This window comes from Parasteatoda tepidariorum, chromosome 2, assembly GCF_982258835.1.
Source record: "Parasteatoda tepidariorum strain Cologne lab strain chromosome 2, Ptep-v5.0, whole genome shotgun sequence".
In the NCBI taxonomy this organism is placed as follows: domain Eukaryota; kingdom Metazoa; phylum Arthropoda; class Arachnida; order Araneae; family Theridiidae; genus Parasteatoda; species Parasteatoda tepidariorum.
Window position 1 is genome coordinate 19,220,530 of NC_141756.1, and position 16,414 is coordinate 19,236,943.

The 16,414-nt window shown below is 29.0% G+C and overlaps 1 protein-coding gene across 1 annotated transcript; it reads left to right on the forward strand.

Moving 5' to 3' along the window:
- The first annotated feature begins 3,742 nt into the window (after positions 1-3,742).
- Positions 3,743-14,692, forward strand: LOC107446611 (uncharacterized). Its single transcript, XM_016061302.4, has 4 exons — positions 3,743-3,900; positions 9,122-9,788; positions 11,861-12,009; positions 14,496-14,692. The coding sequence occupies exons 2-4, from the start codon at positions 9,124-9,126 to the stop codon at positions 14,636-14,638; spliced, it is 957 nt and encodes a 318-aa protein (XP_015916788.2). The 5' UTR covers positions 3,743-3,900; positions 9,122-9,123; the 3' UTR covers positions 14,639-14,692.
- Positions 14,693-16,414: the final 1,722 nt, after the last annotated feature.

Consider the following 16,414-nt stretch of genomic DNA (forward strand, 5'->3'; position numbering starts at 1 on the left):
CAATAATAGGAAATCTTAATAAAAATGATACAGCCTTCAAATCTCTAATTTAAGCTTTTTTTTCTCAAAGTGACTGTAATGTAGTTCTTTTTATAATGCAGAAGTGTTTTCAATATAACCTACTCATCTAATTTGCGTTTTCCTTGTTAACTCTTCTAATTATTCCAAAATATTTTCATGCAATGTCAGTGGCGTACGCAGAATTTTCCCAAGGGGGGTGTTCATAATTTTCTGAAACTTCTAAAAGAAATTCGAGTCTGTAATGAAGCACTATTATTTCCTTAATTTAGACAGCTAGACAATTTTGACTTTTTATTTAGACAACATTGTTTAGTTAAATTTTGATTTGATTTCTTAAGTTTAGGAACATAATGTAATATCTTCTGAAAAAAGTCCAATGTCATATGGGTGGGAAGTAGCACTTTGAGGACCACTTTCACATTCATCAGATTTTGTTAAGCTAGAAACGTTTTCTTCAACGGAAGTATCACATTTCTGTGCAACAGAAAAACGTACATTAGTTCTAGATGCTGTCACCTCACTAAGTTCAGGTCGTGATTTTTTCTCAAAATAATTAAAAATTGTGAAATTCTTGCGTTTTGACATCCTAAAGATCCAAGAACAGCAAATATATATATATATATATATATATATATATATATATATATATATATATATATATATATATATATATATATATATATATATATATATATATATATATATATATATATATATATATATATATATATAAATATATATATATATATATATATATATATATATATATATATATATATATATATATATATATATATATATATATATATATATATATATATATATATATATATATATATATATATATATATATATATATATATATATATATATATATATATATATATATATATATATATATATATATATATATATATATATATATATATATATATATATATATATATATATATATTAGCTCCGAAAGACAAGCGGCAGAGATAATTCTTAGTCTGACTAACTAACTCCACTGTACTCCGTTCCCCCTTTTATATAATTTTTCACCGCATCTCCAAAATTCTCGAATTGTCTCTAAGACGACAGAACGTCTAGGATTCCAGAATCATCGCGTAAAGACCTCGCGAATGACAGCTAGTCTCGAAAACTATACTGGCAGGACAGAAAGGAATCAGTCCGTAACAGTACACATGAATTTGGTTTCAAAAGTACAACCCTATTATAGTAAATGTTTTTTCATTATTCTGAGAAATACCGTGAGAAAAAAAAGTAGGCATAAGGCAAATAAAAGTATATAGTCTTAAAAAATAATAGCACGCATAATTTCTACTAAAATTTTTATTTTTGTCATTTTATCTGAGCTCAAGGGGGGTGTTTAAACCCCTAAACCCCTCCCTTGCGTACGCCACTGTGCAATGTTATCTGATCCTTATATTGACAGGGGAACTCATTTAATGTAAAAACAATTTATGAGACTCGACTAATAAAACTTTTTCTTTCTACGAATCTTTTGATCTATAAAAATGCTGATTTTTAAAACTTTTTAATTGCTTATAAATTAAAAATTTATGAGACTCGACTAATAAAACTTTTTCTTTCTACAAATCTTCTGATGTATCAAAAAATGCTGATTTTTAAAACTTTTAAATGGCTTATAAATTAAAATATAGTATATATATTTAAAAAAATGCTCGTATAATGAAAATATGTGTTACACTTTATCCTAGTTAAAAAAACATTTGAGCAACGAGAGAAATCAATTTTTAATATTTTATAAAAGCTTGTAAATTTGATTAAAAAAGTGATGAAAACATTAAAATTTTATTACCTCTACAAAAAAGAACGATTTTTGAAACTTCTGAAGAATTCTAAAGTATAATCGAAAATAATACTGCTTCACTTGCAAAGAAGTATTTGTAAAGAAGTCTTTTAAGTTTTATTGAAGAATAAAATTTTGATCAGTTTCAGAAATTAGAAATTTTCGATATTTTAGTTTAGATATTTATTAGATTCTTGCTCTATCAAGTTCATTTGGTTGTAAATAATTTAGCATTATTCAAAATTATTGCCAGTCTTTTTATTGTAACTTAATCCTATTGAAAGGTATCCTAAAATTCACGCAATCTTGAATTTTGAGTCATTGGTACAGTATAATGTCGCCAACAAAAATAAAAGAAAACCCTAGAGCTAAATTTAAGTTTCTTAAAAATTGAACATTATTCAAAAGAACAGTGCGATTTTGTCGTAAAGTAGAGTTTTAAGCAATCCCTGGTCGCGTAATTTTCCTTTTTGTGGTTAGAATTGGTCTCCTAGATCGTATGTTTTAATACCATAAAGATGAGGAACTTCGAATTTGTTGCAAAATCTCACAGATGACTCTGATGCCAAACTAAAAAATAAACTCTAATTTATTCGAAGTATGAAAGGAATATGATGGTACAAAAACGACGAAAGGTACGAGAAAGCTTTGAGTAAAGCTAGCCATTTTGTGGCCATTCAACTTGTAACATTATAAATCCTGTTATATCATTGCTGTTTTCTTTATTAAATCGTCAAATTGTTTATAGTCTTAGCCCTCACAAATCCTTTGGATTTATACCTTATTATTGCGAAAACCCAATCCACTGAACCGAATATCATTATATACTTTATTTTTTTATTTAGTTAATTTATTTCACTTCATTTATTTAATTTAATTCATATTATTTTATTATTTTATTTTATTTTTTTTTTATTTATCTTAATACATTTATTTAATTTCGAATTTTTTAATTTAATTTTATTTTTTTCATTTAATGATATTTAATTTTATTTAATTTATATATTTATTCTTTTATTTATTTCAATTCTGGCTAAGGTTTATGCCAACAAGCCCACAACCACCGACACCGTTAAGTAATATTGAGTACCGTTTCAACAAATTTAACCAAATTTAGGCAAAACAGTCAATCTGCAGTCTGAAAATTTCAACAAACGAGTGTGCAAAAACCAGCCAAAAAATAGAGGCCACTTACTCAATTGTTTACTTTGTGAATCAATGAGAAAATCCCAATGGCATACTCTCAACTCGAGAAGAAGGAGACCGCCGATGCACAACCACCCGATCTTTTATCTCAGCACCAACTGGTCGTTTATAAACAAGATGGCATGTCAATGTTGCAACTGTTATGCTTTTATTGACGGCTTCTTTTTATTAATATAGGAAAATTAATTTATAGCTCATTTCTTTTGTTTTGCTGAGTATTAATTATGTATTTCAATATCTTACAATAGTTCATTAATTAGGACGAGATTATCGCACGATACGATTATCGATTACGAAATCGTACATCGAATGCATATTTGACGTTCTAGACTTACTCGAAATAGAATAGAAATAACAGGTGCTGGTAGTAAAAATTCCACATTTTTACAACCAATCAGGATCGATACCCACGATGACATCGATTGCAGGTATCCATTGTTATTAATTAAAAACCTCTGCTATCTATTGCAGGTATCATTTACTTCAGGTATTTTGAGGCCCCCTGAATTTTAACATTTAAAATATATATATATATATATATATATATATATATATATATATATATATATATATATATATATATATATATATATATATATATATATATATATATATATATATATATATATATATATATATATATATATATATTTAAATATTTAATAGTTATAAATGAAAGGATTTTGTCTGTAATGATTCCCACGAAAACTTTCATTAGATAACGTTCAAAATCAATGTAAGCATTTCTAATCTTGAAAGAAATTTCCCACCTGGACTATGATGTCTGCAAGAACTGAATTCATTAATTTTTATGTTATTTTGAGCTCCATCTGTCGATACGTTAATTAGTTGCTCAAGTAAGTTAAAATAGTTTTGTAACTAAAATTCGATCAGTTTCAATTGCTTTAGTTTTTCAATTTTTATATCATGCTTTTTGAAAAAACATATATATTCATTTTATTCGAAAATTTGCAATACTTGCAGTTTTCTTAAACTCATAACTGATAAAAATCATTATCATTCATTAAGTTTACGTTACTCTGCTCTTTATCTATTGATATGTTAATTACTAGCTTAAGTAAATTAACATATATTTTTAATTAATACAATTTCAATTTCCATTTTATTAAGTTTCAATTTTTATTTCATTATTTTCCAATAAAAAATTTCATTCTAAATATTAAATCTCTCATTGGAAAATTTGCAGTACTTGAAATTTTATTCTTAAATACATAACTGATAATGATCATTATTTTTGTTATTCTGAGCTTCATCAATTAATACGTTAATTATACTTGCTTAAGTGGTTAAGAAGTTTTCTTTCTTTTATTAACTAATAGTGCTTGATTTGTCTGAATTTTATTACTTCTCAATTTTGTGTCATTATTTTTCAAAAAACTTTTTTTTCAGAAGAAAAAATTTTTTATTGGAGAAATCGTAAAGCTTAAATGCAAGGCTAATAATGTTCCTTTTTATTTATAAATGTGTATGTTATTCTATGCTTTATTAATTGATACATTAATTATTGGCTCAAATAAAGTAAAACTTTTATTGGGAACTTGCTGCTTATAGTTAAGCACTTATAAGCATAACTAATGATAATCACCATAATTCTCTAACGTTTAAACTATTCTCCACTTTATTGTGATTTTCAAAAAAAAAAGTTTTGTTCTAAAGAGTCAATTGTTAAAAGCATAGCTGAAATAATAATTTTATGATTGATAAATTTTTAAATTATTGTGACTGATGTTTTTGTTCCACATAAATTAAACTACCTGTGTATCATATATCATGTTAAATTTATATATTGTGTCATTCATTTTTTTTTTTCTTCTTCGTATTTTTATTACATTGCTTCTAACGTTCAGAAAAAAAGTGCGTTTCCCAATCATATAATACGGAAACAAAATTCTAAATAGTTTAAAACGCAAATATGTCGCATCAGGAAACAAAGTAATTTTCAGAAGTTAAACTAAGCTATTAAAATTTTCCGCGTTTGCAAATTTTTACATAAATTATTAATTTCTTAAACATAAATTATAATTGTAAACTATAATTTCGTTTAAGATATTATTTATATAAAATATCTTTATTAAAAAAATTTATGTTTGGTATATATTTCGTATTTAATTTATATTGCTAACCGAAATTTCAATTATATCAATTCTTTATTGACATAAGAGAACCTTTATTCTGAAATAAGTACTGAACTATTCTTGAACAAAGATTTATGTCATTTCTTAGTGCTGCCATCTATAGTTTTATTTTACAACAACTGTTTTGTGTTTAATTTGTTATTTAAAAACTATCTCCTTTTAACAAAACTTTAATATTGATTACATTTCTGTTCATTTTTTTTAATTGCTTCTTTAAATTTAAAATATATTCATTCAATTTATGAATCGAAAATTTAGTTAAATTAAAGCTAATTTACTTTATTTTTCTTTATTGAAAATTGAAATTTTCTAACCAAAAATAAAACTAATTACAACTGGTAAAGGCTGTTCAATTCTAAATAGAAAACTGATACGTATTTATGAACAAAATCTGAAATTAGAAAAATTATAAATGAATGATTTTAATGAATGTCTACAAATTATCACTATTTAAATATTTAAACTAACTAATTACTATATAGCTGACTCTTGATCTTCGCTAAGAAGTAAAGTGATTTTGAATATTTAATAGCTTTCAATGATTAAAAGAAAAAAGAAAGAAAGACAGAAAAAATAAAAAGCGTATCAGTTATTTTGCCTATATCGCCCTAACCTAAATGTTATGCATAATCATGCATTAATTTAAGATCACTGAACATGATTATCCTTCCATTTGAAAATTATTTATGTCTGAAAGTGTGCTGGGGGTGTGATGAAAGCGAACTAACTCAGTGAAAAGATGAGAAAGAAGTAAAGAGCTCTTAGTTGAAATACGAAATCTTTAAAAGTTGTCGACCAATCACATGCACCGAAGAATTTTCGGTATCCAATCTCGTTTGCACAGTCGAAATAATGTTAATACTGAATGCTAACTAAGGTCCTGAATGGACGTTCTGAATATCTACTCAGACTGTTCAGAACCGTTGGAAAATAAATTATAATGATTTTAGAATAAATTATAATAATCGAAGTAACTCAGAAGGAGGAAAATGAAGAAAATAATTTGTAGGTGTCTATATATTTGCTAACAAAAGGTCAATTAAAATATTGATTTAAATTCGAAGAAAAATAAGTATTCAATCTTGCATGTGGAATAATAAGGATAAAGTAGAGTAAGACCGTGTAAATTCGAAGGCCTGTTGGAGGGAAACTGCTTGACGTAGAAACTGTAAAACTTAATCAAGATACTCATTTTATAGTTGTGTACAATAAATATATCATTTTTGAAAAGTCATCGATGTACTACTTTTTTTCATGAATAATTTTTTATAGAAAAAGACAAATTACTCTGTCTTACCCCACTCGGAAATACATGTTAACTCTATAGGAAGTTTAGATACTGGAATTTCAATGACAAAGTAGGAGATATTTCGTTTTTATATGACAATTTAAGAAAATTATACTTGTGATTTTGAGATGTAGTCAAGGCAGAGCTTAAGGGGGGGGGGAGGAATTATCCCACAAGCCCCAGATTGCTGAGGGCCCGACCGACATTTTTAACACAAAATATTGTGCTTATTAATTAGTGTTTTTAAAAGAAAATTTGCTAAGAATTTATCTATATCAATAAATAAAACTACAATTCCGCATAAAGAGTCTCCAAAAATTCTGAAAAATATAAGAACAAGGCTTTTTGTGACTTGACAGAGGGGCTCGAAATAAATTATTTTGTTCTCCCACCCGTAAATCCCTTGTTCAGCCTTAGATGCAGTTATTTTCTTCCACCGCTGCACTGCATCTTTCGTGAATCCAGTATAAACTTTAATCAAGGCGGTAGGTGCAAAACAGAGTTGAACCCGGTTTTACCCCAAGAGCAGAGGATATCATAACGTAACAGTTGGACTATATCCTTTTTGTGACCGCGATAGCCTAATTGGTAGGGAGTTGGGCCCATGTCCAAGAAGTTTTGAGTTCAATCCCGGCTGGCTGAAGACTCCTCTGTAGTAAATGGGGACTGGTGCACGTTAAACCTACCGGGGGACAAAGTCCTCCAAGTTTCCATAACAAATCACATCTGGGGTGCTGAATGGTAGATTAATCATTCTCTGGCTCAGGTCAAAATTACAATCTGTGGATAAATAAATGGATGTATGAGTGGATCCTTCCTTTAAAACTGGTTGTGACTTGTGTATGTGGTAGAAGTCGTATTCTTGTTCATAGATGACGCCACTGAAAAACAAGAACCCACCCTCTGCTTTAAACTTTCTAGATTTGACCAAGTAGGCCTGCTGGTTTGGCAATCGGCTTTCGAAACAACAACATATCCTCATTGTTCTTTAAGTCATGAATCTTTAGTAAACATATAGTATATAAGCTTAACTGAAAACAATTTCGGTAACTGTAGTGACTTATAAATAAGTCTAATTAAAATACAGAAGAGCTATAAAAAGTTAAAATAGTAAAAGAAACTTATCTACACAAAAGTCGTGAATTAATCAGCATCATCACGCAAATATGGTACTACCAGTAAAGTGAATACTAAAGTGACTCCTTTCTTAACTAGTAAAGTGTAATTCAGAGCATCTCTGCTAGAAACCAGAACTAACTTTAATACAATCGAGGTATCCGGTTGTTTAAAATAAACAGTAATTATTTCGCGAGTCTGTAAAAAACCGACAGGATTCCAACTCCGTAGCTTTGTACTTTTGAACCCAATCCAGAAGACAAGGGAACTAAAGGATCAAGTATTGGGAGAAATTTGCCTTCGTAGAGGATTTTTGATGGAACTAACCTGCATTTGCGTTACATGGAGAAGAAGACCACGAAAACCTCCTACGGTTATCTTGAGAGCAAGAGGACTCTAACCCATGATCCGTCTACCATTGAGGATATTTTACGTCAGCACTGTGATCGGTGCGAGCCGGGTGCGGAATTCGTATCTACCAGCCATCGATGGGACTTAAAACCGGCTAGCCTTATTGGGAGGCGAACGCTATATCCCTTGGCCCACCCATGGGCTCACCACGGTTCTTAAATCAATGTTAACGAATCATAATCACTCTAATTAAAAGCATGAAATAATCATAATTCATTCTTTGCCGGCTTGTAATTTGGATTTTCATACATCGCCTATGCCCAAGCAATGTAATGAATGTTTAATCATGGTTCACACTTTTTTCGTCGATTTTGGGAATTGCACACAGTGGATTTTCTATTTTGCCGATAATATGTCAATAAACAGAAAGCATAGACTAGTCTTTAAAAATATATTTAAAAAAAAAAAAACAATTGACGATTGCACATGGATATAAAAAAAATGCTTCTTCACTTACTTGTCAATGCGTAGTTCTAGCACAACAAACCATCGATTGTTTAACTAATTTCATTCTTCATCACAGTTTTTAATTTTATGTTGGTTGTCATTTAGATGCATATTGTATATTTCGCTTCAACTTGGTACTATTGTAGAAACTATAAAATGTGTAATCTTATATTGTTAAATGTGAAACTAAAGTTTATAACAGCTGTTTGATGTAATATTTACTTCAGCAGAAAATTATTGGCAAAATTTCGAAATCGTGATTTTTTTTTTAATAATTATATTTTTTAGTGAACTATTTAAATAATTTGCATTTAACAATTTCTTTTTTCTTAAATTTCTCCATACGCCTCTGTTTACTTACCCTTTAATCATTTTTCAGTTTTTCGACATAATTGAAGCTCGATAAATTAAGGGTGAAAAGATGTTCCCAATGAACGATGAATGTGAATTCGTTATTATGAAGACTGTAAATATCATAATATTGACATGAATAAAAATTGATAATAAATGATATAATATTGAAATAAAGAAATTAAAACTGAAATGGACAAAAAGGTTTTTTTCTTTTAAGACTACAATTTTTAAAGTTTTTAAATACATATTTTGATGCTTCTTTATAAAATTGTTCTTGAGGTAAACTAACACTTTTTCTTTCTACAGGGATGCTATTAGGGATAAATTCTTGCCTGTTGATACTAGCAGCCGTGGCATGGCAAGCTACAGCTATACAAGAAGATTGTCCTCACCCAGAAGACAGCTACCCCTGCTATTGTGAGGACGATGAAGAAAGGAGCGTAATGCATTGCAACAATCTTGAAAAGAATGAGCAACTAGTGCAGGCCTTACAGAAACTAACAGATTTCCATTTGTACACTTTGTCCGTATGGATGTTTGACACGGCAACCATAAAATCAGACGCATTCAAGGGACCGACATTCAAAGAAATTACATTCACCCATTCGCAGCTGATTTTGGAATCACCTCCATTTTTGGGCCAAGAGAAATCTTTGGGAAGACTCACTTTCATTTCTAGCTTCGACGAAGAAGATCCTCTAAAACCACTGTCCATGGGACACCTCACAAAACTGAAAGAAATAACTTTCGAAAAAAATGAGATCAAAGTCTTGAAGAACGATTGGCTGACTTCTGTTGGTCCCAGTTTTAGATCGATAACATTTGATGAATGCAAAATTGAGGAACTTGAAGACGGCGTGTTTTCCAAACTGTCAAGTCTTACAACCATCTTCGTGATGAATAATAAAATATCTACGGTCTCTCGATCTATGTTCCCAAAAGATGCTTCAAGCTTACGATCCATTACACTAAGGTAAATATTTTTGTTGAAGTATTACATAACCCTTCATTTAATAATTTAGAAAGTCAAAAACAACAATTCTAGCAGAAGACGAAGAAAATTTTAAGATATGTGTGTTAGCTTATGCGTCTAATTCCTTTTTCTTATTTGCTTATCCATTATGGGGCCTCGGGGCACAGTCAGTTTTTGTCATTACCACTGACGACGGAAAGGTTCCTGTGTGTTGGCAGGCAGTGTGTCCCCTGATGAAGTGCTGTTTTGCTAAGACACATGCATCTTAAAATATTCTTCATTTTCTGCTAGAATTGTGTTTCTGACTTTCTAAATTATTAAAATAAGACAAATTTGGTTTTTGCTGCTTTTAGCGCTTTTAAATTTTGACTTATTATTTTGAATGTTATTTACTTATTTTGTCTTTTTCTGAATTTGTGTAAATCAGTTTCATTCCTTGATTAGATAACCTTTCATTCATTTGCTTTAAACACTAACAAAGCAAATCTTTCTTTTTTTTTTTTTTTTGTTCGTCTCGTGTCATTTTTTCTTTTGTTTCGGGATCATTTAAAATTTCCGTCTCACTGAACTAATTAAATAATTTTCTAAAAGAATGAAATTAAAGTGTTGAAGATTGGTTGACTCAGTTCAGTCTGTCTCAGTTCGCGATCTGTAACATTTGATTAATTCAATATTGAGGAACTTGAAGACAGCGTATTATCCAAACTATTAAATTTTACCATTTTCTTTTCCATCCACACCAATTCATGATGAAAATTCGAATACCTTCTACTTCTCGATCAATATGTTTCCCGAAAGTTCCGAAAGGCAAGTGTTCTTGAGGATATGATATTTTACGATAGTTTGTGTGTTAGATTATGTCTCAAAATATTTTGCCTACGTAGGAAAATGTCTAGAATTATTTTGTGTGGATTACCTTCCACCTTTCTATTATTTTCCACTTACTTTTTAAAATCATAACAAAATTTTTCTTTTTTTTTCTCCCGAAAATGACGATTTATACTGAAAAAAATGCTTTAGCATGTACGAGTGCATGCAATATTTTTCGATAATTCTAATGGATTTTGCGGATTATCCGCAATTACTTCACGAGTAATATCTTCGGATTATCAAAAGTTTACCTGGACTATAGAGGTTATTTAAGTTTTTAATGTTCAATTATTTAAGCCGGTACATTAATATGAATTCGTGAAATGAAAAAAAAAAGATTAAAAATAATCCCTCAGGAAAAAATGGTTAAACAAAAATTTATCTAATTTTTATTTTACCATATTCAATCAAAATAGTCAAATAACTATAAATAAAATTTTGTTCAAACTGTTAGCTGTCGAAAAAAACCGTTTATTAACTGCTTTTACCTAATATGGCTAAACAACCGGAATTTTATCGCACCACTTAGTTCTTTGCAGCTGGGTACATATTATAGCCGATAAGGCGAATCTTCAAATCTTATGACCAACAGAATGGGCATCCCAACTCTGAAACCACAATATTTCCTTCATTCCCTGCAATACATGAAGAGTTTCCGGTGTTCTACTCTCCCCAATTTGCGAACCTGGACCATTAAAATACGATAGTCTCATCATTCACGCATAAATGGCTGTACCATGGCGCTGCTTATCACGATAAAGTCTAGTAGTCCCTCTCTTACTTAAGTAAAACAACCAGATAAACTAATTCAACTAAATTCCACGGTTAATTTGGTAAAACACAACTCAACCACAACCTAACTCCAATGTCCGTTCTAACGACAAGCCTAGCTCCATATCCAGTTAAGTTTTCTTACAGTTTTGAAAACATGCTAGATATAAATGGTTAGCAAACCGTATAATTTTGCATTCATGGTTCTTTACCATGCTAATTGTAAACGTTTTCGAAACTATAAAGGTAAAAACTTCTCTTTACCTACTTTGCAGTTAATTGAACAGACAGATTGCTGCTGGTTATTTTACCGTAATTTCTGAAGAAAAATTCTAGCAGTGCTGCAGTAGTTAGCAATACTGCTGTTAAAAAGTAGACCTTGACTTCTTTATATAGTGTTATATTGAAAATGTATTATTTTGAATTTTTAGTGGCAATAAGATTACATCATTACCAACTGATTTTTTCAAGAATATGCCATCCCTTATGTCAGTAGACTTGGAAAGAAACCAACTGACAGCTATACCAGAATCTACATGGTTGCCTGTGTTTGAACAAATTTCAAGGTTATACTTGGCAGGTATTTACTTTCATTTGACTAAATCATTGGTCTATCAAATTAAAGAAAATAACATAACTGTTTTAAATAAATACATATTTATTCATTTAATCGACATTACAAGTGAGCAAACAATTGCATGCTCTTAAAGATCATTTCTGAAATTTAAAGTTAGTTATAATCTACTACAAATAGTTTTCATATATATATGTGTGTGTGTCGAATAAAGGGGGTGAAGAGAGGGCTTTAAATAAATGGAGATACGCTAAACTTAACAAAATATATTACCAAAAAAAAGATACATATTCTGCTGACGTTCTACTCGACATTCCAACTGATTCCATCTACATGGTGTACAAGTAAGAGTAATGTAAGTGTAGTGTCCTTGATATTACGTGATTTAGATGGTTGCTTCGTGGATCTGTATTCCACACATATTAAGTGTTTCCTAATTCAAACACACTCACAACAGTTAGAATCTTTATTAAATGATGTTAAGCACTGCTACTTACAAAAATATTAGTAAAATCTCATTCGTGTAAAGCTCAAAAAATTTGTATATGCAACAGTGGATTTTAATGGAGAGCATATAAAACAATACAGTCATTTTCGAACCTTTATAAGGAACTGCTGTTAAAAAAAAGTAATAATTCTAACGAAGCAACTTTTATCTAAAATGAAGTTGATTTTTCTTTTTTATGGTTCTCATATGCCATTAGGAGAGTTCACGTAATATTCATATTTTCCTATGCAAAAAGAAAACGTTAAATTTTTGATTCTTAAACTGATAATATTTAAGAATCAAAATGGAATAATTTACTATAAAGAATTATTTGCACTTAAAAACCAATTGATTTTTACGTGCCGTTTTAAGTTTTAAAAAAACTGTAGTTGCGATAGAATTGAATTCAAAATTATATTATAGCCATTAAATATCAATTTTTCCATTCGATCAATTAATTTTTAATCGATGAAATTTAATTAAATGTAAAGGCACGATTTGTGTATGCAACAGTGAATTTTAATGGAAAGCGTATAAAACAATACAAACAGTCATTTTCAAACCTTTATAAGGAACTACTGTTAAAAAAAAGTAATAATTCAAACGAAGCAACTTTTATCTAAAATGAAGTTGATTTTTCTTTTTTATGGTTCTCACATGCCATTAGGAGAGTTCACGTAATAATCATATTTTCCTATCCAAAAAGAAAACGTTAAATCTTTGATTCTTAAACTGATAATATTTAAGAATCAAAAGAGAATAATTTAATATAAAGAATTATTTGCACTTAAAAACCAATTGGTTTTTAAGTGCCGTTTTAAGTTTAAAAAAACTGTAGTTGCAATAGAATTAAGTTCGAAATTATATTATAGCCATTAAATATTAATTTTTCCATCCGATCAATTAATTTTTTATCGATGAAATTTAATTAAAATGTAAAGGCACGATTAAGTTCCATATAAAAATCGTCGAAAACGAATAGGTTGAAAAATATTGCTTCTGAATTCGCAGTTTAAGCCAAATAAAAAGTTTACAAAAAAAAATACTAGATAAATGCCTATTTAAATATTTTAGCATGTGAGCATAATCAACACCTCCAAATGCAAAAGTAAGTACTGTCCAGCAACCACGAGATAAGCTATCACTGAGATTGCTTTCAGTTAGGTTGCTAGTTAGTAGCGATTATCACCATTCAAAATGAAAAAGCAAATAATTGGTACAGGGTGTCCAAAACATGACCGGGGATTTGAAAATCATTTAGAGAAAAACGGAAGGAGGGTTAAATGTACGTTTTTTGTTTTCAAATTTCGTCAGCAGATCACGTAGCCGAATTGTAAAACTATAAAGCTATGTTCTCTGTTGCATATCAGACAAATTTATTAACTTTTATGGAATATTTTTCTAAGAAGAATGGAGCATTTTTTCCTCTTTTCGTTCTCCTAAAGGCTGATTTTCGAAAGCTCTGTCGTCGCATGAAATGAAGCTATTTTGCAAATAATATGCTTTTTTTTGTAACTGCTATAAAGTTTCAACAGTTATTCGCGATTTTTCGGTCAAGTTTAGCCTATCGTTAGCTAGAGCCTTCTATGCATATTCTAAAAATGGTGCGATACGTCAATACGGAAAAAAAGGTACAGTTTTGAGAAAATGAAAAGCGTTTGGGGTGTAATATTTTAAGATTTTGAAACTTACTCCAATGCTGCATTATCTGATGGGCATAAAAAAATTTACAAACAATGAGATTAAAATATTGATTTTAATAATTTTCCTCTAGCGAAAAAATCGTCACCAAAACGGCAATTTCAAAAAAAAAAAAAAAAAGTATAAAGCATTTAAACAGCTTTTTTTTTTTTTTTTCCTTGAACGAAAGAGAAACCATGTTTTTGACACTTGTTTTTTGAGACATCTGGTATAAAACAGTGCTTTTTACATTTTCTTTTTTCTTCATTACTAGTTACATAAATTTTACACTAAGTTTCACTTTAAAATATATCTTGTTTTTCAGATAATCCCATAGCATGTGATAAATCTTTGAAATGGATCACTAAGAAAGCTCCACCGAAGCAGTTTACTGGCCGATGCAGCAAACCACAAAGTTTGAAAGGCCGAGAAATCCGTCTCTTGACCCCGGCAGAATTACGGTTTTAAGAAACATTTATCAAATTTTACAAGAAGATTAACATTAAACTTTGTAAATTAAGATGTGTGGTTGATTTTCTCTTACTTTTTAACCCACTTAATGCTAAGAAATTTTTTTTAACGAAGCTTATCTTATTAATTCTAATGTAGAAATTTTAGTTTTCTGTTTTTGAGCGAATTTCTATGTTTTTATTACTTTTGGGAAATTAAAATAGGTTAGATTGAAACAAAATTATAGGCATCGTTTATTGTAAATTTTAACCTTATTATTGAATACAACAAAATATGTCCTAAAATGCCATTTTTTGAAGCCCTGTTTACGCGATTCAAATTCTTGGACCAAGATTGATAGAAAATGATGGAAACTTGTTTTACTTGGATAAACTTGCATATAATTTGCTGTCCGTTTTCATGTATTTTGATTAAATGAATCAATTTTTTAGAATTTACTTGTATTACAATGATTTCACCTGAGTTTATTTTCTAATTTTGAATTCGTGTCAGTATGATTTTCTAATCTTGAGCATGAACAATGCGCATGCGCAAGTTTTCCATCCGACCAATCAGTGATATTCAAAAACCAGAATAATGCTAACGAATCATTGAATTTTTAAGACAGAGAAATTCTTTAAGTTCTCTGATTTAAGAACTTGACCGTGTAAACAGGCCTTAAGATAAAACACCGAAATATTTTTTTAATCAACATAACAAGCTTTAAAAAAAATTATAAGCGGGTTGTACTTTGAACAAGTATCTCTATCATACCTTAGACCGTTCAATTCCAACAAATCCAGTTAGCACAAATGTATTTCTCTGTGGAGTCAGCTATCCAGAATGCGTACAAAAATTTTATTTTCTGATTGATGCTATACAGGCAAAACTTTAGATTCATATTTTGGAGTATTTTAATAAAATGTTATTTCTTATTACGTTTATAGCGTGCAACCTATTTTTTTTCAAAGTGGTAGCAAAATTTATATTATAAATTATATATGGGTCATTCTCACGAAAACTGTCATTTTTCAGTTCATAAAATCCCAAAAAAGTAAAGTGAATAAAAAGCTCTGAAACTTTTTATATTAATAGAAATATGTAATGGCATTATAAAGAAAGTATAAATCCTATAAATTATACTTAATATTTAAATTAACTAATTTTTTAAATAATTAATTTATAATTAATTAATTTATAATAATTAATGATTAATTAATTTAATAAATAAATTAATTAATTTAATAAATTAATTTATTTATTTTTCAAATTAATTAATAAGTAAATTAATTATTTTCACTGTTTAAAAAGTGAGGGAATGACACTAATAGTGAGGGAATGATATTTTATTTTAATACATGTTTTTATCTAAGTTACATCTACCTAAAGTTTGAAAATGATAACATACTAAGTATATCTAATATTTATTATAATTTAGTCTTATATATTTAATAGTTTTTACAGGTTTGGGAAATAAAATTGGCTGGCACGATTGAACAAAAAAAAAATTAATAATATACTCATCTTGAATCATTCCCTCACTTTAGCGTCATTCTCTCACACTAGTGAGGGAATGACGAATTCAATAAAATTTAAAAATAACATTTAGGCCTAATTAATTTCTGAAGTCAATCACATACAATTATATTCATACAAGAAAGCAACATATAATTATCCACTTTCTCGATGAAGTTGTATTTTATTTTACTCTAAAAAATGACATGAGGGAATGACAAATGTAAAAAATTTTTCCTGGTTTGATTCATTCAAATTTATTCCACAGCAAAGCTTCTT

What these genes read in the sequence shown, in the direction of transcription:
- LOC107446611 (XM_016061302.4), top strand. Translation starts at nt 9,124, where the DNA reads ATGCTATTAGGGATAAATTCTTGCCTGTTGATACTAGCAGCCGTGGCA. An exon ending in TTACGATCCATTACACTAAG is followed by an intron (nt 9,789 to 11,860) that starts GTAAATATTTTT and finishes TTGAATTTTTAG; the next exon opens with TGGCAATAAGATTACATCAT. An exon ending in TTCAAGGTTATACTTGGCAG is followed by an intron (nt 12,010 to 14,495) that starts GTATTTACTTTC and finishes CTTGTTTTTCAG; the next exon opens with ATAATCCCATAGCATGTGAT.